General features: G+C 40.1%; 1 protein-coding gene across 3 annotated transcripts in view; it reads left to right on the forward strand.

Annotated features, from left to right (window-relative positions):
• The window catches only part of OSBPL5 (oxysterol binding protein like 5), a 526,154-nt gene that overhangs the window by 213,500 nt on the left and 284,705 nt on the right, over positions 1-27,949 (forward strand). For 2 of the 3 annotated variants that reach the window (XM_053720419.1, XM_053720421.1), the window contains exons 4-5: positions 3,492-3,572; positions 10,151-10,252. In XM_053720419.1, the coding sequence (XP_053576394.1) occupies positions 3,492-3,572; positions 10,151-10,252 (183 nt within the window). The remainder of the gene's footprint in view (positions 1-3,491; positions 3,573-10,150; positions 10,253-27,949) is intronic. The other variant, XM_053720420.1, reaches the window with a different exon arrangement.

Consider the following 27,949-nt stretch of genomic DNA (forward strand, 5'->3'; position numbering starts at 1 on the left):
TGGTGTTTCGTGTTCGTTTGCGCTCAGGTTAAATTGCGCTGGTTTTACAAGTTGAAAGTTAACAAGATCTCTTGAGCACAATTCTAGTTATTGCTCAATGGGTTAGCACGTGCTCAGAGCTGTGGTTAACTGTTTTGCGAAACAAAAATGTGTCACAAAACACATCAAAAAGATATTGCAAAGTACAGTTACAGCCATAATAATACAATCTAATAAAAATTATTTTAAAAAAAATTGGACACAAAAGTTATAAGGGCTCAAATATATGAGGACTTAGGTGTTAGGAAACAAAAGGCAAGCAAAGGTCTTTAACAATGAGATCTATATGTATGTATATATAAATGTCTATATATGTGTGCAGATGTATTTATGTATTTATATATTTGTTTACAGACATGTATACACATATAAACACATAAATACATACTGTATGTATACTTATATATACATATATATTGAAGTGTATTGGAGCCCTTTGCAGTTAAGTAGATGAATTCTACTCATTTTTATGCAATATTCATATTTAATAAAGGTTTTAACTATGTATCTAATGTAAATATTTCAATATTCAATGTTATGCATATAACAGAATATGTTCCAAGTATTTCTAAATAGATATTCCTATAAGTATCTGTATATATCTATACCTGTGCATATATATATATATATATATATATATATGTGTGTGTGTGTATAGATATATATTGTACCAAAATACCATTTTATATATATATATATATATATATATATATATATATATATATATATTTATGAACAAATAGAACATATTCTGCTATGTGCAGAACATTGAAATGTAAAATATTCATATTTCGGGTTAGTGCACATGAAAATATGAGATCGGGTTTGAGCGCTAGTTGGGTGGGTTTATTTCAACTTTTTTTCTTTATTGACTTCTATGGGGGAATGAATAGATTATCGCGCACGCAATATTCTAAACTCGGCTTTTTGTGCACATCAGCTTAGCTTGGTGGAAGTGCTGTGAATCTGGCAATATCGGTTTCAAGTGTTTGGGCAAGTGAAGAGCTGCATTGGCCATATACATCGCAGTGAGACACACCGCGGAAGAGATCCTGTCAGGTAATACCCGTTGAGTGTGTGAAGATAGCGAAGGTAAGCCATGCAGCAATAAGCCTTGCACCCTGAAGTTTCTTGTATTACTTGCACATGGGATTGGAGTATCCAACAGTGAATTGCCTCTCTTTGACTCTCACATAATTGTTTATAATCCGGTACCGGATAAATATATAACCATCTGAGATATCAAGGACGGTATTCTGTTTATCAATAACCGGAACGTGTTTTTAACACTCAAGTGCCCGGTAGTAGAGATGGACTTTCTCATGAGCCGGCTCTAATCCTGAATATGCTAGCAAGAATCATACATCAGTAGTGCACTACACTTGCAATTTGTATTTGGTTTATTGCCATATTTTCAGTATGTGTTTTTGGCTATGGTTTTAATAAAAATGTATATGTCCAGCATACCTGTTTAGGATATCATTTCTAATTATATTGTGAGGGTAGTGTATGGTGCGGCCTGATATCCGCTTTAGCTCTCTAGATTTGGTAGAGCTCTTTCTATTTAATTTGTTTATATATATATATATATATATATATACATACATATACAGTACTGTGCAAAAGTCTTAGGCCACCACCAGCTTTTTTGTTTTAGCAAAGTTTTAATGACCATCCATATTTATTTTTCTGTCTCTTTATTAAGATACACACAGAAAATACAGGAGATATGTACACAACATACAAAAAAAACACAATTTTCAGAACAAAATGGCTACTTCAGGCAAAAGTCAGTATTTAGTGTGACCTCCCTTGGCACTAAGCATATTTTGAACTCTTTTTGGGAGTCCTAAAGTTTTCTGAAGTAATCTTCTGGTATATTATACCAGGCTTCTTTCAGCACTTCTCAGAGTTCTTCTTTAGATTTAGGTTGTTTTTTATTTCTTTCTCTGTCTAGCTGATCCCATACTGCCTCTATAATATTCTGGTCCATGACTGTCAGTGTTTTATCATCTGTTTTTCTCTCCAAATTTGATTTCACTGCATTAGCAGTGTGCTTGGGATCGTTATCATGCTGAAAAATAAAACCAATCATAATCAGGTGCTTTCCTTAAGGAATGGCAGGATGATCTAAAACCTGACTGTACTTTTTAGCATTCATGATCCCATCAATATCGCCAACACCACTGGCAGCCCAAAACCAGGACAGACCTCCACCATTTTTCACTGAAGGCTGCAAGCACTCATTTGTCCTTCTCTCTCCAACTCTTCTTCTCAAATATTGTCGATGATTGGACCCAAAAATTTCAAACCTGCATTCGCCACTCTATAATACTCTTTTCTACTGATCTACATTCCAATCTTTGTCAGCTTTAGCATATCTTAGCCTTTTCACCCTGTTCCCCTTCTAAAAAAGGGGTTTCTTGGTTGCTACCCTTCCACAAAGACCATTCCTGATCAAGCTTCTTTGGACTGTAGAAGGGTCTACTTGGTATCCCGATGAAGCTACCATATGCTGAGCAAGGTCCTTGCTGGACTTCTTCCAGTCTCTCAAAGAAGAAACTCTGAGAAACTTCTCATCAGATTTTGAAATCTCCTGATTCTTCTTAACAGCTTTAATATCACATCTTGAGTATCCAGTTTGTTTGTTGATTTCCCTTTGAGAGTGGCCTTGCTGATGCAAAAGTATGATTTAATGTCTGTCACAACTGTACTTTGTAATGCATTTTTATGTGTTTTGTGACACTTCTTAGTTTCGCAAAACACTTAACAAGAGCTCTGAATTTGCGGTAATCATTCTAGTGTAAAATGCGATTGTGCTCAAGCAATCAGTTTACTTTCAACTCGTAATACGAGCAGCAAGCAATATAAGCTCCAACATTAGAGATAAACCCCTTATCACTCTGGCGCAAATGTTTGTGCTTCACTCGTAATCTGGACTGGCCCATAATTGGAAAACTAATCTAAAAAGTTGTTATTCTAAAAAATGAAAACTTCATCTGGTTATGCATACTAATATTATAACAACTATCAAGAATGAGTCTTTATGTAGAAAAGCATTATTTAAATTGTCTTACTGACTAGTGATTTAAATTGTTATTTAAATCAGGCTCTAAATTAAATCCACCCTGGTTGGAAAAGTTTTTTGTTTTTTTGATGGATTAGAGTATTGCTGGCAATCTCTTTCAATGCTTTTCAAATCTCTTCTAATCTATTCACTCCTATGAGGGAACAAGAGGAGAAGGGGCAAATAAGCTAGGCCCAAACATGACACCATTTTGCATTCTGTTTATACTACTACCTGACAATTTAATATTATTTGCCTTATGACATTCCTACCTAAATACTGAGGAAGACTCCTCTCTCTTATCCATGTATTTTATTTAAAAATAATTTAAAATAATGTTTAAAATGTGGCACCTGTACAATTTTGTTCTATTTAATCTTTTTAGAATGAAAATAAGCTCTGTAATGGCGCAGACAAAGAATGTTTATCTCCTACTTCCAAGACTGCTAAAATGGACACCCTAAAGGTAAGAGTGAATAATGATAGTGGTGTGTGCTCCTCAGGGGTGGTCCTAGACCATAATATGTAGGAGTGAAAAAATACCATTACTTTTTAAAATCCCTATTCTCCTGTGTTTACCACATTTTTTTCAGTGTTCTTCACAAAGCATTTGACATGTTAAAAAAAATGCACTACTTTACAAATTAATTGCTATTGGCACCGTCAAGGACTTAAATGCTAGAATAATGACTGTGCCTCCCGTAAGTCTACTAAAACCATCACACTGATGTTGCATATTTATTATGCTAAAAAGGGTGAGTGGTTAATATGAATTGCTGAAATGATCTGAAAATCATAATCCAAACACTGTAGTAAATGTTAAACGTACCCTGTAACCCCCCATCCGCCTCCATAGCCGGTGCTTTTTTCTCTTTTACTCTGCAAGTACAGTTCAGCCAAACAGAAGGCAATCACTTGCCCCATTTTATTTCCTATAGCAAATGCTCGTGGACTAGTGACACATATATGATTTGTTCCTACAAGCCAACATTGAGATCCACTGTTTACGTTGTCCTGGTAGCTTGGAGGAACTAATAGCTCATCTGCCTCTAGTGCATGAGCATACTATAGGAATTGTGATGGGCGATCTCCTTCTGGTAGGCTGTTGCCCAAAATAGTAGGCGCGTGGGCTGAAGAGGAAACCCAACTGGATTTTATCTACAAATTAAATGTAAAATTTAGTGCAGTGATTAGGATTAGGATTTCAAGATTATGACAGTAGTTCATGTTAAACATTGTTTAGCCATGAACAAAAACATTTAATCTTGATCTGTGAATGTACTGTTTAGCCAATTTACAGCTATTTGTATAAACAAAATAGACAGGGACAGTCTAGTCAAAATTAAACTTTCATGATTCAGATAGGGCATTCTAATTAAACAACTTTCCAATTTACTTTTATCATCAGATTTGCTTCAGCCAATAAAGGCCGCCTCTTATCTCAGGGCATTGTGACATTTTTTCACAGCTAGACAGTTCTAGTTCATGTGTGTCATATAAATAACATTGTGCTCACTCTGTGGAGTTATTTATAAGTCAGCACTGATTGGCTAAAATATATGTCTGTCAAAAGAACTGAAATAAGGGGGCAGTCTATAGAGGTTTACATACAAGGTAATCACAGAGGTAAAAAGTATATTAATATAAAGGGCCGGACTGGGATCAAAAAAAGGCCCGGGCATTTTAGGACAAAGAGGCCCCCCCCCCCCCAGCTGCTGCACTATTTAAAAAAAAATAATATATATATATATATATATATATATATATATATATAAAACAGGGCTCAACATTTACCTCACCTACCTCCTGCCTGCCCCTGCTGCCGGCCACCTGTCCTGCTGAGTCGCAGGGTCATCACTGGCACTGCTCACTAGCTAGCCCAGCCCAGCGGCCTCACGGAATGCCATCAACTCCAAAAAAAAGGTCCTCCAGACCTCACCTACCTCCTGCCTGCCCCTGCTGCCTGCCCCTGCTGCCAGCCACCTGTCCTGCTGAGTCATGGCGTCATCACTGGCACTGCTCACTAGCTGCTAGCCCCCTGGCCTCACGGAATGCCATGTGGAGCCTCAGCCTATGGAGGACTCAGGACCACTCCAGATCCAACCGGCCCGGCGGCAGCCAGCATCTTTCCGGCCTCCAACCACTGACACACCAATGACACCATGTGGACCCGGCACGCGGCATGAGTGTAGTGCAGCCGCGTGCAGGGCGACGGTGTGTGTGTGACTGTGACGTCACTAGTTAGTAACAGACAGTGCACTCAGACCCAGGCCGGAAGGTGGAAGCAGTGCGCCGCAGCCTGTGCGGCCAATCCGAATGGGCCCATGTTTGTATATAGGCTGGCCCTGAAGTACCAAAGTTGAGCTGCGCTGCTGCAGACTACAGATAATAAAGTTTAAAAATTAAACATTTAATAAACAATTTACAAAAAAAAGTTCTCAAATAATTTAAGTCAGCAGTACTAGTGGGGGGCCAAGGTAACCGGCGGCCCACCGGGCAAATGCCCGGTATGCCCTATGGCCAGTCCGGGCCTGTTAATATAACTGTGTTAGTTATGCAAAACTGGGGAATGGGTAATAAAGGGATTATCTATCTTTTTAAACAATACAAATTCAGGAGTAGACTGTCCCTTTAATTTGCAGTCAATACTAGGACTGACGTGAGCTGCTGTTATTGTTAATAGTGCAGATAATTTATGGGCTTGGTCTGGCAGAAGTATATTATCAATGTGTATTTCAATAGATATGACCTTCCAGGGTTAAATTGTGCTGAGTCTATGAAGAATTATCTATTTTTTAAGAACCTTATATGTCCCAGTCTCTTCAGTACTTTTCACATTAAGAGCTTTGGGCTTGCTCATTGGCCACATTTAATGCTTCCAGATTACATTTGAGTGACTGTGACATGCTCCCTTGAGATGATTGAAACCCAACAGAGTAATTGTAATAGGTTATACAATTAATTTTAGGTAGCTTGGATCTGCGTTAATGAATCATTACTCTGCTTAATTAGAAAAATGAGATAAACTATATAGGTAGTGATTCAAATGTCATTCACACTATTAACTTTATTGAAAAAATATCAAAAAGAAGAGAAAAATAAATTCTCATACATACAAATGGCTTGAGCTCAAATTAAAAACACTAGAACTCTCATCCAGTTTGTGTAATCTGGAATAGTAACAGCCAGCAGTAAATACGTATCTATATCAAATAAGCCCTTACTATCCGAGGGCTAAAGTTAAATTATCTTTATCATTTTGCGCTAACTGCTAGGCTTAAATATCCATATATATTACTGAGTCTAGTTATCATCACATGGTAAGTAAACTTGCTTACCATTTGATAATAACTAGACCCTCAGTAATATATTAAGGCGAGTAAAGATTCCATAATGCTGATCCAAGCTACCTATACTTAAAGGGCCACTAAACCCCAAATTTTTCTTTCATGATTCAGATAGAGAATACAATTTTAAACAACATTCCAATTTACTTCTATTATCTAATTTGCTGCAATCTTTAGATAACCTTTGTTAAAGAAATAGCAATGCACATTGGTGAGCCAATCACATGAGGCATCTATGTGAAGCCACCAATCAGAAGCTACTGAGTCTATCTAGATATGCTTTTCAGGAAAAAAAATTTAAGTGAATGAAGCAAATTAGATAATAGAAGTAAATCAGAAAGTTGTTTAAAATGGTATTCTCTATCTGAATCATGAAAGAAAAAATTGGGTTTAATGTCCCTTTAATTGTATAACCTATTACAATTACTCTGTTAGTTGTTACTTGTCCCTGGCTCTGACTCTGCGGCAGGAAGTCTTAATAAAAACATATCTCAAATTATATTTTACATTAATATAATATATAAGTCTCCTGTTTACTTATACTCTGTTTTTCCCCCTCCCTGTACTGTATCCAAAAATGATTGAAACCCAATTAGCTGTTGTATGGGAAATAAATCACTACATGTTAAATACATATTCTAATGCTAGAATGGTATTGTATAATTAGTTAGTGCTTGCAATATTTGCATCAGTGATCTTTGCTTATTATGCGCATAACCAATGTAAAGGGATTTAACTCACAGCTAAAATCATGCTTGGTAGCCACAGCACATTGCAGCTTCTGAGCATGATGAGTCCAGAGAGCTAATTTGTAGGGCCATATGCAAGTAGCTGCTAATCACAAGCCAATCAGTGTGTTGGATCACTGACTGTCTTTCCCAGCAGATGCAATGTGTTGCCCCAGCTATATGTTGTAGGGGTTAAATATATTGGCGTCCATTTATTAGGCAGGACACCTGCCCACCCTTATTCACAGAAAGCGAGGCATCATCCGCTGACAGAAGTTAGCATTGCACAAGGAACACTAATCATCTCAGAATGCAAGCTCCCATAATTCTCCCCGGCTGAATCAACAGTTTGATAAATGGAGCCCATAGCAGTTACTAATATAAAAACTGCATGTCGTAACAAATTCTGATTTTCATTAAAATACCATATTAAAAACATTTTTTTTTTTAGTATATTGTGCATTGTTTAGTATGGGTACCACATCTGTCATGAAACCTTGAATGTTCTTTTGAAGGGTTGTCTTTTGATAGTTCATATACAGTTATTATCAGCAACAGGTCAGCAGTGTATCTTTTGTTTGTGCCTAGAGCAGCAGTATTTAGGGGGTTTAAGAGGAATTCTATGGGGATAATAAGATTAGTACCTGGTCTAAGTATTGATGTGTATGATTTTATATATTTTTATAAAGGATCATTCAAATATTTTTTTTTATTCCATTTAAAAGAGGGCATATTAGTAAATGTTATAGAAAATGTAATTCTCCTGTGCAAAATAATGTTGTTATGTCTGTGGGATGTGTCACTTTACACTAATAGGGCTGCAGGAGTCTTCCTTATCAACCTGTGATTTTCTATCCCTCACAAAAATAAAAATGAACAGCATTAACATTTTAACCCTTTTCAGGCCAAAATGTTTTAAAATCTTTAAGTTGTTTAAATAGTTCTCTTTTATATCCATGACAGATTGGAGTTGAGTTTAATGCCCCTTTAATTTTGGTTTTAGAATCCATAGCAAGATCACAGATCCAATAGATCACACAGAAAAACAACTAACGCTCTTTAATACAGTTTCTAAAAATTTGCAGAAGATTTTCTTAAAATAATTATCAATTTAATAATGACCATTACTGTGATAGAGTTATAGAATCATTTCCTGTTGACTAAACCACTAAATCACAACAGATATATACAGTTATAATGAAAAAAAAATTAAACAAATATCCCAGTACCTGAGCAGAGCTACTTTTGTCACCTATTAATAAATTTAGTAGGAGTTGTAGCGCCACAATATGCAGCCTATCAGCACAATCCATAATACTCATATAAAATATGCAGATCCAGCGCCACAATATGCAGCCTATCAGCACGATCCATAATACTCATATAAAATATGCAGACCCAGCGCCACAATATGCAGCCTATCAGCACGATCCATAATACTCATATAATACAGACAGATCTAGCACCACAATATACAGCCTATCAGCACGATCCATAAAACTCATAAAAAACAGACAGATCCAGCGCCACAATATGCAGCCTATCAGCACGATCCATAATACTCACAAAAAACAGAGAGATCCAGCGCCACAATATGCAGCCTATCAGCCCGATCCATAATACTCATATCAAACAGACAGACCCAGCGCCACAATATGCAGCCTATCAGCACGATCCATAATACTCATATCAAACAGACAGACCCAGCGCCACAATATGCAGCCTATCAGCACGATCCATAATACTCATATCAAACAGACAGACCCAGCGCCACAATATGCAGCCTATCAGCACAATCCATAATACTCATATCAAACAGACAGATCCAGCGTCACAATATGCAGCCTATCAGCACGATCCATAATACTCATATCAAACAGACAGACCCAGCGCCACAATATGCAGCCTATCAGCACGATCCATAATACTCATATCAAACAGACAGATCCAGCGCCACAATATGCAGCCTATCAGCACGATCCATAATACTCATATAAAACAGACAGATCTAGCGCCACAATATGCAGCCTATCAGCACGATCCATAATACTCCTATAAAACAGACAGACCCAGCGCCACAATATGCAGCCTATCAGCATGATCCATAATACTCATATCAAAGAGACAGATCTAGCGCCACAATATGCAGCCTATAAGCACGATCCATAATACTCCTATAAAACAGACAGACCCAGCCCCACAATATGCAGCCTATCAGCATGATCCATAATACTCATAAAAAACAGATAGATCTAGCACCACAATATGCAGCCTATCAGCACGATCCATAATACTCATATAAAACAGACAGATCTAGCACCACAATATGCAGCCTATCAGCATGATCCATAATACTCATATAAAACAGACAGATCTAGCACCACAATATGCAGCCTATCAGCATGATCCATAATACTGATAAAAAACAGATAGATCTAGCACCACAATATGCAGCCTATCAGCATGATCCATAATACTGATAAAAAACAGATAGATCTAGCACCACAATATGCAGCCTATCAGCACAATCCATAATACTCATATCAAACAGACAGACCCAGCGCCACAATATGCAGCCTATCAGCACGATCCATAATACTCACAAAAAACAGACAGACCCAGCTCCACAATATGCAGCCTATCAGCATGATCCATAATACTGATAAAAAACAGATAGATCTAGCACCACAATATGCAGCCTATCAGCATGATCCATAATACTGATAAAAAACAGATAGATCTAGCACCACAATATGCAGCCTATCAGCACGATCCATAATACTGATAAAAAACAGACAGACCCAGCACCAGAATATGCAGCCTATCAGCACAATCCATAATACTCATATAAAACAGACAGACCCAGCGCCACAATATGCAGCCTATCAGCACGATCCATAATACTCACAAAAAACAGACAGATTTTATCTCTGCACTTCTTATCTTTCATTAATTTTCTGTTTTTGTAGGTTCAAAAGAAAAATTACAGACAAGAAAAGAAAAGAGCAACCAAACAGCTGTTCAGTGCTTTGAAAGATCCAAGCGTGGTAATTGTGGCTGACTGGCTAAAGGTGGTAAAACCCAAATTATCTAAATTTACAAATAGTTTGTTTTCAATAAAACAGAATAACGTTTGTTAATATAAAGGCTAGATAACTGAGGGCTAGATTACTAAGGGCTAGATTACTGAGGAATAGATTATTGAGGGGCTAGATTACTGAGGGCTAGATTAGTGAAGGCTTGATTACCGAGGGCTAGATTACTGAGGGCTAGATTACTGAGGGCTAGATTACTGAAGGCTAGATTACCGAGGGCTAGATTACTGAGGGCTAGATTACTGAGGGCTAGATTACTGAGGGCTAGATGACTGAAGGCTAGATTACCGAGGGCTAGATAATAGGGCTAGATTACTGAGGGCTAGATTACTGAGGGCTAGATTACTGAAGGCTAGATTACAGAGGGCTAGATTACTGAGGGCTAGATTACTGATGGTTAGATTACTGAGGGCTAGATTACTGATGGCTAGATTACTGAAGGCTAGATTACCAAGGGCTAGATTATCGAGGGCTAGATTACTGCTGAATAGATTACTCAGGGCTATATTACTGGGGCCTATATTACTGAGGGCTAGATTACTGAGGATTAGATTACTGAGGGCTAGATTACTGAGGGCTAGATTAATGAAGTCTAGATTACCGAGGCCTACATTACTGAGGGCTAGATTACTGAGCATTAGATTACTGATGGTTAGATTACTGAGGCTTAGATTAATGAGGGCTAGATTACTGAGGGCTAGATTACGAAGGCTAGATTAATCTGGGCTACATTACTATAGGCTAGATTACTGAAGGCTAGATTACTGAGGGCTAGATTACTGAGGCCTATATTACTGAGGGTTAGATTACTGAGGAATAGATTATTGAGGGGCTAGATTACTGAGGGCTAGATTACTGAGGAATAGATTACTGAGGAATAGATTACTGAGGGCTATATTACTGAAGGCTAGATTACTGAGTGCTAGATTACCAAGGGCTAGATTACTGAGGGCTAGATTACAGAGAGCTAGATTACCGAGGACTAGATTACTGAGGGCTAGATTACTGAGGGTTAGATTACTGAGGGTTAGATTACTGAGGGCTATATTACTGAGGGCTAGATTACGAAGGCTAGATTACTCTGGGCTACATTACCTTAGGCTAGATTACTGAAGGCTAGATTACTGAGAGCTACATTACTGAGGCCTATATTACTGAGGGCTAGATTACCGAGGGCTATATTACTGAGGGCTAGATTACAGAGGGCTAGATTACAGAGGGCTAGATTATTGAGGGCTAGATTACTGAGGGTTAGATTACTGAGGGTTAGATTACTGAGGGCTAGATTATGAAGGCTAGATTACTCTAGGCTACATTACTATAGGCTAGATTACTGAAGGCTAGATTACTGAGAGCTAAATAATTGAGGCCTATATTACTGAGGCCTATAATACTGAGGGTTAGATTACTGAGGAATAGATTATTGAGGGGATAGATTATTGAGGGCTAGATTACTGAGGAATAGATTACTGAGGGCTAGATTACTGAGGGCTAGATTACTGAGGGCTTGATTACTGAAGGCTAGATTACCGAGGGCTAGATTACAGAGGGCTAGATTACTGAGGGCTAGATTACTGAGGGCTAGATTACTAAAGGCTAGATTACTGAGGGCTAGATTACAGAGGGCTAGATTACTGAGGGTTAGATTACTGAGGGATAGATTACTGAGGGTTAGATTACTGAGGGCTAGATTACTGAGGGCTAGATTACGAAGGCTAGATTATTCTGGGCTACATTACTATAGGCAAAATTACTGAGGGCTAGATTACTGAGGCCTATATTACTGAGGGTTAGATTACTGAGGAATAGATTATTGAGGGGCTAGATTACTGAAGGCTAGATTACTGAAGGCTAGATTACATAGGACTAGATTACATAGGGCTAAATTACTGAGGGCTAGATTACTGAAGGCTAGATTACTGAGGGCTAGATTACAGATTGCTAGATTACTGAGGAATATATTACTCAGGGCTAGATTACTGAGGGCTAGATTACTGAGGAATAGATTACTGAGAGCTAGATTACTGGGGGCTAGATTACTGAGGGCTGTATTACTGAAGGCTAGATTACTGAGGGCTAGATTACAGAGTGCTAGATTACTGAGGGCTAGATTACTGAGGAATATATTACTCAGGGCTAGATTACTGAGGGCTTGATTACTGAAGGCTAGATTACCAAGGGCTGGATTACAGAGGGCTAGATTACTGAGGGCTAGATTACTGAGGGCTAGATTACTGAAGGCTAGATTACTGAGGGCTAGATTACAGAGGGCTAGATTACTGAGGGTTAGATTACTGAGGGATAGATTACTGAGGGTTAGATTACTGAGGGCTAGATTACTGAGGGCTAGATTACGAAGGCTAGATTATTCTGGGCTACATTACTATAGGCAAGATTACTGAGGGCTAGATTACTGAGGCCTATATTACTGAGGGTTAGATTACTGAGGAATAGATTATTGAGGGGCTAGGTTACTGAAGGCTAGATTACTGAGGGCTAGATTACTGAGGGCTAGATTACTGAGGGCTAGATTACTGAGGGCTATATTACTGAGGGCTAGATTACATAGGACTAGATTACATAGGGCTAAATTACTGAGGGATAGATTACTGAAGGCTAGATTACTGAGGGCTAGATTACAGATTGCTAGATTACTGAGGAATATATTACTGAGAGCTAGATTACTGAGGGCTGTATTACTGAAGGCTAGATTACTGAGGGCTAGATTACAGAGTGCTAGATTACTGAGGGCTAGATTACTGAGGAATATATTACTCAGGGCTAGATTACTGAGGGCTAGATTACTGAGGAATATATTACTGAGAGCTAGATTACTGGGGGCTAGATTACTGAGGGCTAGATTACTGTGGGTTTGATTACTGAAGGCTAGATTACTGAGGGCTAGATTACTGAGGGCTAGATTGCTGAGGAATAGATTACTGAGGGTTAGATTACTGAAGGCTAGATTACTGAGGGCTAGATTACTGAGGGCTAGATTACTGAGGAATAGATTACTGATGGCTATATTACTGAGGGCTAGATTACTGAGAAATAGATTACGGAGGGCTAGATTACAGAGGGCTAGATTACTGAGGACTAGATTACTGAAGGCTAGATTACTGAGGGCTAGATTACTGAGGGCTAGATTACTGTGGGTTTGATTACTGAAGGCTAGATTACTGAGGGCTAGATTACTGAGGGCTAGATTGCTGAGGGCTAGATTACTGAGGGCTAGATTACTGAGGAATAGATTACTGATGGCTATATTACTGAGGGCTAGATTACTGAGAAATAGATTACGGAGGGCTAGATTACAGAGGGCTAGATTACTGAGGACTAGATTACTGAGGGCTAGATTACTGAGAGCTAGATTACGAAGGCTAGATTACTCTGGGCTACATTACTTTAGGCTAGATTACTGAAGGCTAGATTACTGAAGGCTAGATTGCTGAGAGCTACATTACTGAGGCCTATATTACTGAGGGCTATATTACTGAGGGCTATATTACTGAGGGCTAGATTACAGAGGGCTAGATTACTAAGGGCTAGATTATGAAGGCTAGATTACTCTGGGCTACATTGCTATAGGCTAGATTACTGAAGGCTAGATTACGGAGAGCTAAATTACGGAGGCCTATATTACTGAGGCCTATAATACTGAAGGATTAGATTACTGAGGAATAGATTATTGAGGGGCTTGATTACTGAGGGCTAGATTACTGAGGGCTAGATTACATAGGACTAGATTACATAGGGCTAAATTACTGAGGGCTAGATTACTGAAGGCTAGATTACTGAGGGCTAGATTACAGATTGCTGGATTACTGAGGAATATATTACTCAGGGCTAGATTACTGAGGGCTAGATTACTGAGGAATAGATTACTGAGAGCTAGATTACTGGGGGCTAGATTACTGAGGGCTGTATTACTGAGGGCTAGATTACAGAGTGCTAGATTACTGAGGGCTAGATTACTGAGGAATATATTACTCAGGGCTAGATTACTGAGGGCTAGATTACTGAGAGCTAGATTACTGGGGGCTAGATTACTGAGGGCTAGATTACTGTGGGTTAGATTAATGAAGGCTAGATTACTGAGGGCTAGATTACTGAGGGCTAGATTACTGAGGAATAGATTACTGATGGCTATATTACTGAGGGCTAGATTACTGAGAAATAGATTACGGAGGGCTAGATTACAGAGGGCTATATTACTGAGGACTAGATTACTGAGGGCTAGATTACTGAGAGCTAGATTACGAAGGCTAGATTACTCTGGGCTACATTACTTTAGGCTACATTACTTTAGGCTAGATTACTGAAGGCTAGATTACTGAAGGCTAGATTGCTGAGAGCTACATTACTGAGGCCTATATTACTGAGGGCTATATTACTGAGGGCTATATTACTGAGGGCTAGATTACAGAGGGCTAGATTACTAAGGGCTAGATTATGAAGGATAGATTACACTGGGCTACATTGCTATAGGCTAGATTACTGAAGGCTAGATTACGGAGAGCTAAATTATGGAGGCCTATATTACTGAGGCCTATAATACTGAGGGATTAGATTACTGAGGAATAGATTATTGAGGGGCTAGATTACTGAGGGCTAGATTACTGAGTGCTGGATTACTCAGGGCTAGATTACTGAGGGCTAGATTACTGAAGAATAGATTACTGAGAGCTAGATTACTGGGGGCTAGATTACTGAGGGCTGTATTACTGAAGGCTAGATTACTGAGGGCTAGATTACAGAGGGCTAGATTACTGAGGGCTAGATTACTGAGGAATAGATTACTGAGGAATAGATTACTGATGGCTAGATTACTGAGGGCTAGATTACTGAGGAATAGATTACTGATGGCTAGATTACTGAGGGCTAGATTACTGAGGAATAGATTACGGAGGGCTAGATTACTGAGGGCTAGATTACTGAGGAATAGATTACTGAGAGCTAGATTACTGGGGGCTAGATTACTGAGGGCTAGATTACTGTGGGTTAGATTACTGAAGGCTAGATTACTGAGGGCTAGATTACTGAGGGCTAGATTACTGAGGAATAGATTACTGTGGGTTAGATTACTGAAGGCTAGATTACTGAGGGCTAGATTACTGAGGGCTAGATTACTGAGGAATAGATTACTGATGGCTATATTACTGAGGGCTAGATTACTGAGAAATAGATTACGGAGGGCTAGATTACAGAGGGCTAGATTACTGAGGACTAGATTACTGAGGGCTAGATTACTGAGAGCTAGATTACGAAGGCTAGATTACTCTGGGCTACATTACTTTAGGCTAGATTACTGAAGGCTAGATTACTGAAGGCTAGATTGCTGAGAGCTACATTACTGAGGCCTATATTACTGAGGGCTATATTACTGAGGGCTATATTACTGAGGGCTAGATTACAGAGGGCTAGATTACTAACGCTAGATTATGAAGGCTAGATTACTTTGGGCTACATTGCTATAGGCTAGATTACTGAAGGCTAGATTACGGAGAGCTAAATTACGGAGGCCTATATTACTGAGGCCTATAATACTGAAGGATTAGATTACTGAGGAATAGATTATTGAGGGGCTTGATTACTGAGGGCTAGATTACTGAGGGCTAGATTACATAGGACTAGATTACATAGGGCTAAATTACTGAGGGCTAGATTACTGAAGGCTAGATTACTGAGGGCTAGATTACAGATTGCTGGATTACTGAGGAATATATTACTCAGGGCTAGATTACTGAGGGCTAGATTACTGAGGAATAGATTACTGAGAGCTAGATTACTGGGGGCTAGATTACTGAGGGCTGTATTACTGAGGGCTAGATTACAGAATGCTAGATTACTGAGGGCTAGATTACTGAGGAATATATTACTCAGGGCTAGATTACTGAGGGCTAGATTACTGAGAGCTAGATTACTGGGGGCTAGATTACTGAGGGCTAGATTACTGTGGGTTAGATTACTGAAGGCTAGATTACTGAGGGCTAGATTACTGAGGGCTAGATTACTGAGGAATAGATTACTGATGGCTATATTACTGAGGGCTAGATTACTGAGAAATAGATTACGGAGGGCTAGATTACAGAGGGCTATATTACTGAGGACTAGATTACTGAGGGCTAGATTACTGAGAGCTAGATTACGAAGGCTAGATTACTCTGGGCTACATTACTTTAGGCTACATTACTTTAGGCTAGATTACTGAAGGCTAGATTACTGAAGGCTAGATTGCTGAGAGCTACATTACTGAGGCCTATATTACTGAGGGCTATATTACTGAGGGCTATATTACTGAGGGCTAGATTACAGAGGGCTAGATTACTAAGGGCTAGATTATGAAGGATAGATTACACTGGGCTACATTGCTATAGGCTAGATTACTGAAGGCTAGATTACGGAGAGCTAAATTATGGAGGCCTATATTACTGAGGCCTATAATACCGAGGGATTAGATTACTGAGGAATAGATTATTGAGGGGCTAGATTACTGAGGGCTAGATTACTGAGTGCTGGATTACTCAGGGCTAGATTACTGAGGGCTAGATTACTGAAGAATAGATTACTGAGAGCTAGATTACTGGGGGCTAGATTACTGAGGGCTGTATTACTGAAGGCTAGATTACTGAGGGCTAGATTACAGAGGGCTAGATTACTGAGGGCTAGATTACTGAGGAATAGATTACTGAGGAATAGATTACTGATGGCTAGATTACTGAGGGCTAGATTACTGAGGAATAGATTACTGATGGCTAGATTACTGAGGGCTAGATTACTGAGGAATAGATTACGGAGGGCTAGATTACTGAGGGCTAGATTACTGAGGGCTAGATTACTGAGGGTTAGATTACTGAGGGCTAGATTACTGAGGGCTAGATTACGAAGGCTAGATTACTCTGGGCTACATTACTTTAGGCTAGATTACTGAAGGCTATATTACTGAGGGCTAGATTGCTGAGAGCTACATTACTGAGGCCTATATTACTGAGGGCTATATTACTGAGGGCTAGATTACTGAGGGCTAGATTACAGAAGACTAGATTACTAAGGGCTAGATTATGAAGGCTAGATTACTCTGGGCTACATTGCTATAGGCTAGATTACTGAAGGCTAGATTACTGAGAGCTAAATTACTGAGGCCTATATTACTGAGGCCTATAATACTGAGGGTTAGATTACTGAGGAATAGATTATTGAGGGGCTAGATTACTGAGGGCTAGATTACTGAGTGCTAGATTACTGAGGAATAGATTACTCAGGGCTAGATTACTGAGGGCTAGATTACTGAGGAATAGATTACTGAAAGCTAGATTACTGGGGGCTAGATTACTGAGGGCTGTATTACTGAAGGCTAGGTTACTGAGGGCTAGATTACAGAGAGCTAGATTAATGAGGGCTAGATTACTGAGGAATAGATTACTGAGGAATAGATTACTGAGGGCTAGATTACTGAGGGCTAGATTACTGGGGGTTAGATTACTGAAGGCTAGATTACTGAGGGCTAGATTACTGAAGAATAGATTACTGAGGGCTAGATTACTGAGGGCTAGATTACTGAAGAATAGATTACTGATGGCTATATTACTGAGGGCTAGATTACTGAGGAATAGATTACTGAGAGCTATATTACTGAGGGCTAGATTACTCATGGCTAGATTACTGATGGCTAGATTACTGAGGGTTAGATTACTGAAAGCTAGATTACTGAGGGCTAGATTGCTGAGGGCTAGATTACTGAGAGCTATTTTACTGAGGGCTAGATTACTGAGGTCTAGATTACTGAAGGCTAGATTACTGAGGGCTAGATTACTGAGGGCTAGATTACTGAGGGCTATATTACTGAGGGCTAGATTACATAGGACTAGATTACATAGGGCTAATTTACTGAGGGCTAGATTACTGAAGGCTAGATTACTGAGGGCTAGATTACAGATTGCTAGATTACTGAGGAATATATTACTCAGGGCTAGATTACTGAGGGCTAGATTACTGAGGAATAGATTACTGAGAGCTAGATTGCTGGGGGCTAGATTACTGAGGGCTGTATTACTGAAGGCTAGATTACTGAGGGCTAGATTACAGAGTGCTAGATTACTGAGGGCTAGATTACTGAGGAATATATTACTCAGGGCTAGATTACTGAGGGCTAGATTACTGAGGAATAGATTACTGAGAGCTAGATTACTGAGGGCTAGATTACTGAGAGCTTGATTACTGAAGGCTAGATTACCGAGGGCTGGATTACAGAGGGCTAGATTACTGAGGGCTAGATTACTGAGGGCTAGATTACTGAAGGCTAGATTACTGAGGGCTAGATTACAGAGGGCTAGATTACTGAGGGTTAGATTACTGAGGGATAGATTACTGAGGGTTAGATTACTGAGGGCTAGATTACTGAGGGCTAGATTACAAAGGCTAGATTATTCTGGGCTACATTACTATAGGCAAGATTACTGAGGGCTAGATTACTGAGGCCTATATTATTGAGGGTTAGATTACTGAGGAATGGATTATTGAGGGGCTAGGTTACTGAAGGCTAGATTACTGAAGGCTAGATTACTGAGGGCTAGATTACTGAGGGCTAGATTACTGAGGGCTATATTACTGAGGGCTAGATTACATAGGACTAGATTACATAGGGCTAAATTACTGAGGGCTAGATTACTGAAGGCTAGATTACTGAGGGCTAGATTACAGATTGCTAGATTACTGAGGAATATATTACTCAGGGCTAGATTACTGAGGGCTAGATTACTGAGGAATAGATTACTGAGAGCTAGATTACTGAGGGCTGTATTACTGAAGGCTAGATTACTGAGGGCTAGATTACAGAGTGCTAGATTACTGAGGGCTAGATTACTGAGGAATATATTACTCAGGGCTAGATTACTGAGGGCTAGATTACTGAGGAATAGATTACTGAGAGCTAGATTACTGGGGGCTAGATTACTGAGGGCTAGATTACTGTGGGTTAGATTACTGAAGGCTAGATTACTGAGGGCTAGATTACTGAGGGCTAGATTACTGAGGAATAGATTACTGTGGGTTAGATTACTGAAGGCTAGATTACTGAGGGCTAGATTACTGAGGAATAGATTACTGATGGCTATATTACTGAGGGCTAGATTACTGAGAAATAGATTACGGAGGGCTAGATTACAGAGGGCTAGATTACTGAGGACTAGATTACTGAGGGCTAGATTACTGAGAGCTAGATTACGAAGGCTAGATTACTCTGGGCTACATTACTTTAGGCTAGATTACTGAAGGCTAGATTACTGAAGGCTAGATTGCTGAGAGCTACATTACTGAGGCCTATATTACTGAGGGCTATATTACTGAGGGCTATATTACTGAGGGCTAGATTACAGAGGGCTAGATTACTAAGGGCTAGATTATGAAGGCTAGATTACTCTGGGCTACATTGCTATAGGCTAGATTACTGAAGGCTAGATTACGGAGAGCTAAATTACGGAGGCCTATATTACTGAGGCCTATAATACTGAAGGATTAGATTACTGAGGAATAGATTATTGAGGGGCTAGATTACTGAGGGCTAGATTACTGAGGGCTAGATTACATAGGACTAGATTACATAGGGCTAAATTACTGAGGGCTAGATTACTGAAGGCTAGATTACTGAGGGCTAGATTACAGATTGCTGGATTACTGAGGAATATATTACTCAGGGCTAGATTACTGAGGGCTAGATTACTGAGGAATAGATTACTGAGAGCTAGATTACTGGGGGCTAGATTACTGAGGGCTGTATTACTGAGGGCTAGATTACAGAGTGCTAGATTACTGAGGGCTAGATTACTGAGGAATATATTACTCAGGGCTAGATTACTGAGGGCTAGATTACTGAGAGCTAGATTACTGGGGGCTAGATTACTGAGGGCTAGATTACTCTGGGTTAGATTACTGAAGGCTAGATTACTGAGGGCTAGATTACTGAGGGCTAGATTACTGAGGAATAGATTACTGATGGCTATATTACTGAGGGCTAGATTACTGAGAAATAGATTACGGAGGGCTAGATTACAGAGGGCTATATTACTGAGGACTAGATTACTGAGGGCTAGATTACTGAGAGCTAGATTACGAAGGCTAGATTACTCTGGGCTACATTACTTTAGGCTACATTACTTTAGGCTAGATTACTGAAGGCTAGATTACTGAAGGCTAGATTGCTGAGAGCTACATTACTGAGGCCTATATTACTGAGGGCTATATTACTGAGGGCTATATTACTGAGGGCTAGATTACAGAGGGCTAGATTACTAAGGGCTAGATTATGAAGGATAGATTACACTGGGCTACATTGCTATAGGCTAGATTACTGAAGGCTAGATTACGGAGAGCTAAATTATGGAGGCCTATATTACTGAGGCCTATAATACTGAGGGATTAGATTACTGAGGAATAGATTATTGAGGGGCTAGATTACTGAGGGCTAGATTACTGAGTGCTGGATTACTCAGGGCTAGATTACTGAGGGCTAGATTACTGAAAAATAGATTACTGAGAGCTAGATTACTGGGGGCTAGATTACTGAGGGCTGTATTACTGAAGGCTAGATTACTGAGGGCTAGATTACAGAGGGCTAGATTACTGAGGGCTAGATTACTGAGGAATAGATTACTGAGGAATAGATTACTGATGGCTAGATTACTGAGGGCTAGATTACTGAGGAATAGATTACTGATGGCTAGATTACTGAGGGCTAGATTACGGAGGAATAGATTATGGAGGGCTAGATTACTGAGGGCTAGATTACTGAGGACTAGATTACTGAGGGCTAGATTACTGAGGGTTAGATTACTGAGGGCTAGATTACTGAGGGTTAGATTACGAAGGCTAGATTACTGAGGGCTAGATTGCTGAGAGCTACATTACTGAGGCCTATATTACTGAGGGCTATATTACTGAGGGCTAGATTACTGAGGGCTAGATTACAGAAGGCTAGATTACTAAGTGCTAGATTATGAAGGCTAGATTACTCTGGGCTACATTGCTATAGGCTAGATTACTGAAGGCTAGATTACTGAGAGCTAAATTTCTGAGGCCTATATTACTGAGGCCTATAATACTGAGGGTTAGATTACTGAGGAATAGATTATTGAGGGGCTAGATTACTGAGGGCTAGATTACTGAGTGCTAGATTACTGAGGAATAGATTACTCAGGGCTAGATTACTGAGGGCTAGATTACTGAGGAATAGATTACTGAAAGCTAGATTACTGGGGGCTAGATTACTGAGGGCTGTATTACTGAAGGCTAGGTTACTGAGGGCTAGATTACAGAGGGCTAGATTAATGAGGGCTAGATTACTGAGGAATAGATTACTGAGGAATAGATTACTGAGGGCTAGATTACTGAGGGCTAGATTACTGTGGGTTAGATTACTGAAGGCTAGATTACTGAGGGCTAGATTACTGAAGAATAGATTACTGAGGGCTAGATTACTGAGGGCTAGATTACTGAAGAATAGATTACTGATGGCTATATTACTGAGGGCTAGATTACTGAGGAATAGATTACTGAGAGCTATATTACTGAGGGCTAGATTACTCATGGCTAGATTACTGATGGCTAGATTACTGAGGGTTAGATTACTGAAAGCTAGATTACTGAGGGCTAGATTGCTGAGGGCTAGATTACTGAGAGCTATTTTACTGAGGGCTAGATTACTGAGGGCTAGATTACTGAAGGCTAGATTACTGAGGGCTACGTTACTGAGGGCTAGATTACTGAAGGCTAGATTACTGAGGGCTAGATTACTGAGGAATATATTACTCAGGGCTAGATTACTGAGGGCTAGATTACTGAGGAATAGATTACTGAGAGCTAGATTACTGAGGGCTATATTACTGAGGGCTATATTACTGAAGGCTAAATTACTGAGGGCTAGATTACGAAGGCTAGATTACAAATTGAACACATATATTACCGGTATTGTTATTAAGGCATTTTAACCTGGTATTAACTGTTATCACTTGCTACAGTGTTTTTAAATACCCCATAAAATGTTATAGAAATAAATTAATTTAGGTTGAGTTAAAGCTTAATAAATGTTGAACAAAGGGTTAATTAAAAAAAGGTTTGAGGTGTTGAAGAGGGGTATAGAGATAATGTATTTGTGTGGGGAGAAGGAAAGGGATCAAGTGTGTATTCCTGTTAGAGTGTATATGTATAAACATTAATACATATGTTTATGTGTAATTGTGTTAAGTTTAATAAGTGCAATTAAGATAGTAAAGAAAGAGTATTACAAAGTGATAAATAATGAAACTTCACTACCTGAGCAGCCATTTCAGGCTGGAGCTTTTTTTTTTTTCATATAAGTTATCCATGAACAGTTTTAGTGCAGCTCCTCATAGAAATCTATTACCTGCGGGAAATGTACGTGTTTAAAGGGTTTATGTAATGCTCGTGGGATAATCCTCTATCAGACCGAACTCGGCCAGTAGTCTTGTTATCCCGGCGTCGAGCCAGAATGATAGGGAATATCCTAGAGCAGAGAAAGTTAGTAGGATGAGGAGGGCGGCACTCACCACAAGCAGGACAGTCCCCAGTGGCAATGGCAGAGCAGTCCAAGGCAAATCACTAGAATGGTCAGACAGGCAGGATTTGGCAACAGTAAGCAGTCCAAGGGCAAACCACTAAAATGGTCAGGCAGGCAGGGTTTGGCAACGGTAAAGCAGTCCAAAGGCACACCACTAGAATGGTCAGGCAGGCAGGGTTCGGAAACAAAGAGGCAATCCAGAACAACAGGGGTTAAACAGGAAGAGTAGTCAGACAGGCAGGGTTCAGCAGCAGTATATCAATCCAGCAATTCAGGGGTATAACAGGCAGAGTAGTCAGACAGGCAGGGTTCAAACACATAAAGGCAATACACTAGTAACGATCTATCACACCCAGGAGCACACAAAGTAACACCTATACTTGGGCAGTGATAGATCGTTATTGAGTGACTTACATAGGCGCAGGATGTAACACCTATACTTGGGCAGTGATAGATCGTTATTAAGCGACTTACATAGGCACAGGACTCGCACCGGAGGAATCCGGACCGGCATCTGAGAGAGAGGAGCGTACGGCGATTACGTCAGCACCGCAAGCATCCGGACTCGACACAGCCCCTGGCAAAGAGCAGGGAAGGATATGCCACACGACGTTGCACCCCTGGCAACGGCTAGAGGCGGCGCGGCATGACAGATTACAGATCTACGTTTTCTGGTGTGATTACTGTTGGCACAAATTCTTGCGTAATAAATAAAATATTAATACAAGAGCAAAAATGCAAGTTGTATGGATTGTAGACCAGGGATGCTAATGCTCCATAATACTTGTAAATTTGTTCTCGATTTATAATCTGGTGTGTGTAGGTGTTATTAAAAAAATAGGAAAGTCAAAATGAAACTTGCATGATTCGTGTCATTTTAGTTGAAATAATTTTTATTGGTTTCATATAATATAAACAAACAGAAAAGAAAATAATAAACAGAAGCAAGAAAAAATATCTTGACACAATAAGTAACATAAACATTCCACATAACAAATTGTACTGGGTTAGTTGTGTCACATAATCCAACTGCGGGACCGTCTTGTACTGCGTTTCCAAGTTACATATGTTATAGTGATCAAAAATTATATAACGCAGATTACAGATCCCGCAGACAGACCTAACTACAATCTTCTGAATACCGCCCTCCCCCCCTTAACAAACCCTCCCCCCCCCCAGGTGGAGCCTAACACCTCCTATCACAGGTGAAAATCTACTTGTTTGTGTGGGTTCTTTACAATGTTGCCCTTGTCCTATGAGGAGCTGTGTCATCATTAAGTGATTGTGTCTACCCCCTGCCCGAGAGACCACCCTTATGGTAGCTGATATTTCAATTTCCATCCTCTGCCCCTCTGTTAACCCCTGATCCCAGTATCCAATAAAACCAAACTTTCTGGAAAGGTTCAGGATGTCCCTGCGTCCAGGCCGCTAATTCCGACATGGTGTATGTGTCTGAGATTTTATCCATTACTTCCTGCCATGATGGGGTCCCTTCCTTCCAATGTCTAGCCACACAAACCCTTAAGCATGTGCAGAGAATTTTAATAAACTTGTTGATTGCCGCATTAAAAGGTCTCACCCTCTCGTGAAGTAATGCTTGCGACATCGTTAGCGTTATATCTTCGTCTAACAGCCTACCTATTAGGTCTGAAAGTCTCAGCCATAATGTCTGGACCTCTGGGCAGTCCCACCACATGTGCTTATATGTCCCCCTAACCTGGCAACCTCTATAGCAATTACCCTGACAGGAGGGAGCGTAATGTGCTGTCATTTCGGGTGTTAAGTACCACCTGAAAGCTACCTTGAAACAATTTTCCCTCATGTCCGCACTAATCAACCCTTTACTCAAGTTTAACATTAAATCGTCCCACTCCCTCTTCTCATGTATCTCCAGTGTATCTTTCTCCCATCTCTCTATCAGAGAGGATTTAGTGGTGTATTTAGCTTTTTGTATCATCAGATATAGTCTAGAAATCAGGCGCTTCTCCCTAGTCTGGGTCCCTACCATTCTTTCAAGTTCCGTCTGTGTTGGGGTATTTTGATTAGACGTGTACTTAGAGACTGCCAAGGAGATTTGTAAATACAGATACCAGTTAAGGTGTTCTGGCGCGATTTTTTCACTGACCTGAACAAATGTTAGAATTCCTGATCTATTTACTAAGTCTGCCACGCGGTAGAGTCCCTTATTCTCCCATTTACCCACTAACTTCCTCAACTCTTTGGGGAGTAATAATTTAATTGGCATAAGCAGTGACTTCGGTCTGTATAACCCAAGTTCCCTTGGGATCCCACGCCAAAAGCGAAGTGTTTCCGTTGTTATTGGGGATCTATAAACCCCCTGGTTTCTTAGTAACCCTGCGTCCCATAAAATATCTCCTGGGTTCCCACACCCTGCCACTTCCGCCTCAATCTTTGGCCATATCAGGCCGCTGTCGGCCTTCCCCAATATGACCGTCTGGGCTAACCTAGAGGCCTGGTAGTATTCCACCAGGTTTGGTGCTCCAACCCCCCCCCCACCTGTCTATGTTGTTTCAGTACTTGCGAGGCTATTCTCGCTCTCTTATCTCCTCTCATGAATCTTATTAGTTCGTCCTCAAGGGCTTTAAGTTCTGGGATAGGGATTCTAATCGGTAGCGTTCTAAAAAGATACATTAGTCGTGGTAGGACATTCATTTTAATGGACATGAGTCTCCCATACCATGAAAAGTTCCCCCTTTTCCATCTTCCTAAATCTTTCTTGATAGTTTTGAAGGCAGGTATGTAGTTTAATTTATATAGATCCGCTATCTTATCGTTTAGTTTGATCCCTAGATATGTTATGTCCGTTTTTGCCCATCTGAACTCGAAATTCAATTCAATTAGTTTCTTTGTTTGAGGGGGAAGGCAAACCGGTAGTGCCTCACATTTTTCTACATTAATTTTGTAACCTGAGATCTCAGAGAACTCCTCCAATACCTTGTATAGATTGGGTAGAGATATCAGTGGCCTAGTCATTGTTACCAAAACATCGTCTGCAAACAACGTTAATTTATATTCTGACGACGTTAGCTGCACCCCCGAAATATCCTTTGACTTCCTAATACATGAAGCTAATGGCTCTATACATATAGCGAACAACAGCGGTGAGAGCGGGCAACCCTGTCGGGTCCCGTTCAGAACATCAAATTGTCTTGACAGATAACCTGCCGCTCCCACCACTGCCGTCGGTCCTGAGTAAATACCCTTGAGTGCCTGTACAAAAGCTCCCCTGAATCCCATGGCTTCTAATACTTTAAACATGAAATTCCAGTCTATCCTGTCAAACGCTTTTTCTGCGTCTAGTGACAGGAATAGAGCTGGTTTCTCGTTAGCTGCCAGGTAATCCAACAAAGTGACTATTCTCCTGACGTTATCTGGGGCCTCCCTATCTTTGATAAACCCCACCTGATCCTGATGGATCAGTTTGGGTAGGATTAGTTTCAGTCTATTTGCCATTACCTTCGCAAAGATTTTAATGTCATGGTTAATTAGGGATATCGGCCTGTAATTCTTGCAACATTTTGTATTCCTCCCACTCTTTGGAATCACTATAATTTTTGCCTGTAACATTTCCCGGGGTAATTCCCACCCTTCCATAATACCATTACAGAAATCAACCATGTGGGGCAACAATTCCTTTTTAAAAAGTTTGTAATATTCGGCGGTTAGGCCATCTGGCCCCGCCGCTTTGCCCACTTTGAGATCCTTAATTACCCCCAAAACCTCTGAGCTCGTGATTTTAGTGTTAAGACTTTTCAAGTCACTGTCTTCTATGAGGTTTAGACTCGCCTTATCTAAGAATCGGGTTATTTGAAGGGTTATGTCTCCTGAGACCACCTTTTTCCCGTCATAAAGACTCTCGTAATATTGCGCAAATCTGTCTGAAATTTCCTGCGGGTTCGAAGTAAGGGCCCCGTCACTCTTGTATATTTTGGGTATAGAAAAGAATTTAGTCCTTTCCCTCAGTTTATGCGCAAGCTATCTGTCAGGCTTGTTCGCAAAAACAAAGTAGTGGGCTTTCAATTTCAGAGCCGCTCTTATAGAAGCGTCATTTAGGATCTTGGCTAATTCCTTTCGCTTAGCAACTAACGTCTTATATGTTCTGTCCGATAGCGTGCGCTGGTGATCCCTTTCTAATTGCTCTACTTCTTTCTGTAGTGTATTAACTAATTTAGTTGAGTTCTTGTTGTATACCGTCTTCTCCTTTATGAGAAGCCCTCTCAGAAAAGGCTTATGTGCCGCCCATGTCATTAACGGGTTTCTCACTGAGCCTGCATTAATATCCCAAAACTCTTTTAAAGCTTTCTGTATCCTATCGCGGGTCTCAGGGTTCTTTAGTAGTGTCGGGTTGTATGTCCATGACCTATGTCTAGTAAAGTTAACAAGTCCTGAAAGCTCCAAGAGCACCGTCGAATGGTCTGACCAAGCACAGGCCTGCGTGTTCGATGCCACCAAGTTGGGCGTCATAATTTGGCTAACAAATATATAGTCAAGAGTGGAATATGTCCTGTGGGCTGGAGAATAATAGGTGTAATCGTGTCCCTGGTTACCCACTGCCTCCCAAGAGTCGACTAGGTTGTGTTCCTCTAATGAGCTTCTAATTGACTTAATGATACTATTGTGTCTATGTTGTTTACTGGTTACCTTCCCAAGGCCTAACCCGTCTGCTGGATTCATGTTTACATTAAAGTCACCTGCTAGGACTAACCTGGATCTCGACCACTGTGTGAGCAAATGTGATACCTTGGTGAAAAAAGCATTTTGCGTTTCATTGGGCGCATAGACATTACAAAGCACTATGTCTGTGTCCTGGCATGTACCCTGAATTATAATAAATCGCCCTTCCTTATCTTTGCATACCTTATGTATCACGAAATCAAGGGATCTGTGAATTAAGATGGAAACCCCCCTTTTCTTGGTGTCAGATGTGGAGTGGAAATGTTGTGGGAAGTGGTGTGACCAAAACTTTGGGATAGTCTCCTTAACAAAGTGTGTCTCCTGTAAAAATATGACCTTGGCCTTTGATTTCAGATATTGGGTTATAGCAGTTCTTCTTTTTGTGTCTGTGTTAAGACCCCTCACGT

The sequence above is a fragment of the Bombina bombina genome, chromosome 7, assembly GCF_027579735.1.
Source record: "Bombina bombina isolate aBomBom1 chromosome 7, aBomBom1.pri, whole genome shotgun sequence".
Lineage (NCBI taxonomy): Eukaryota > Metazoa > Chordata > Amphibia > Anura > Bombinatoridae > Bombina > Bombina bombina.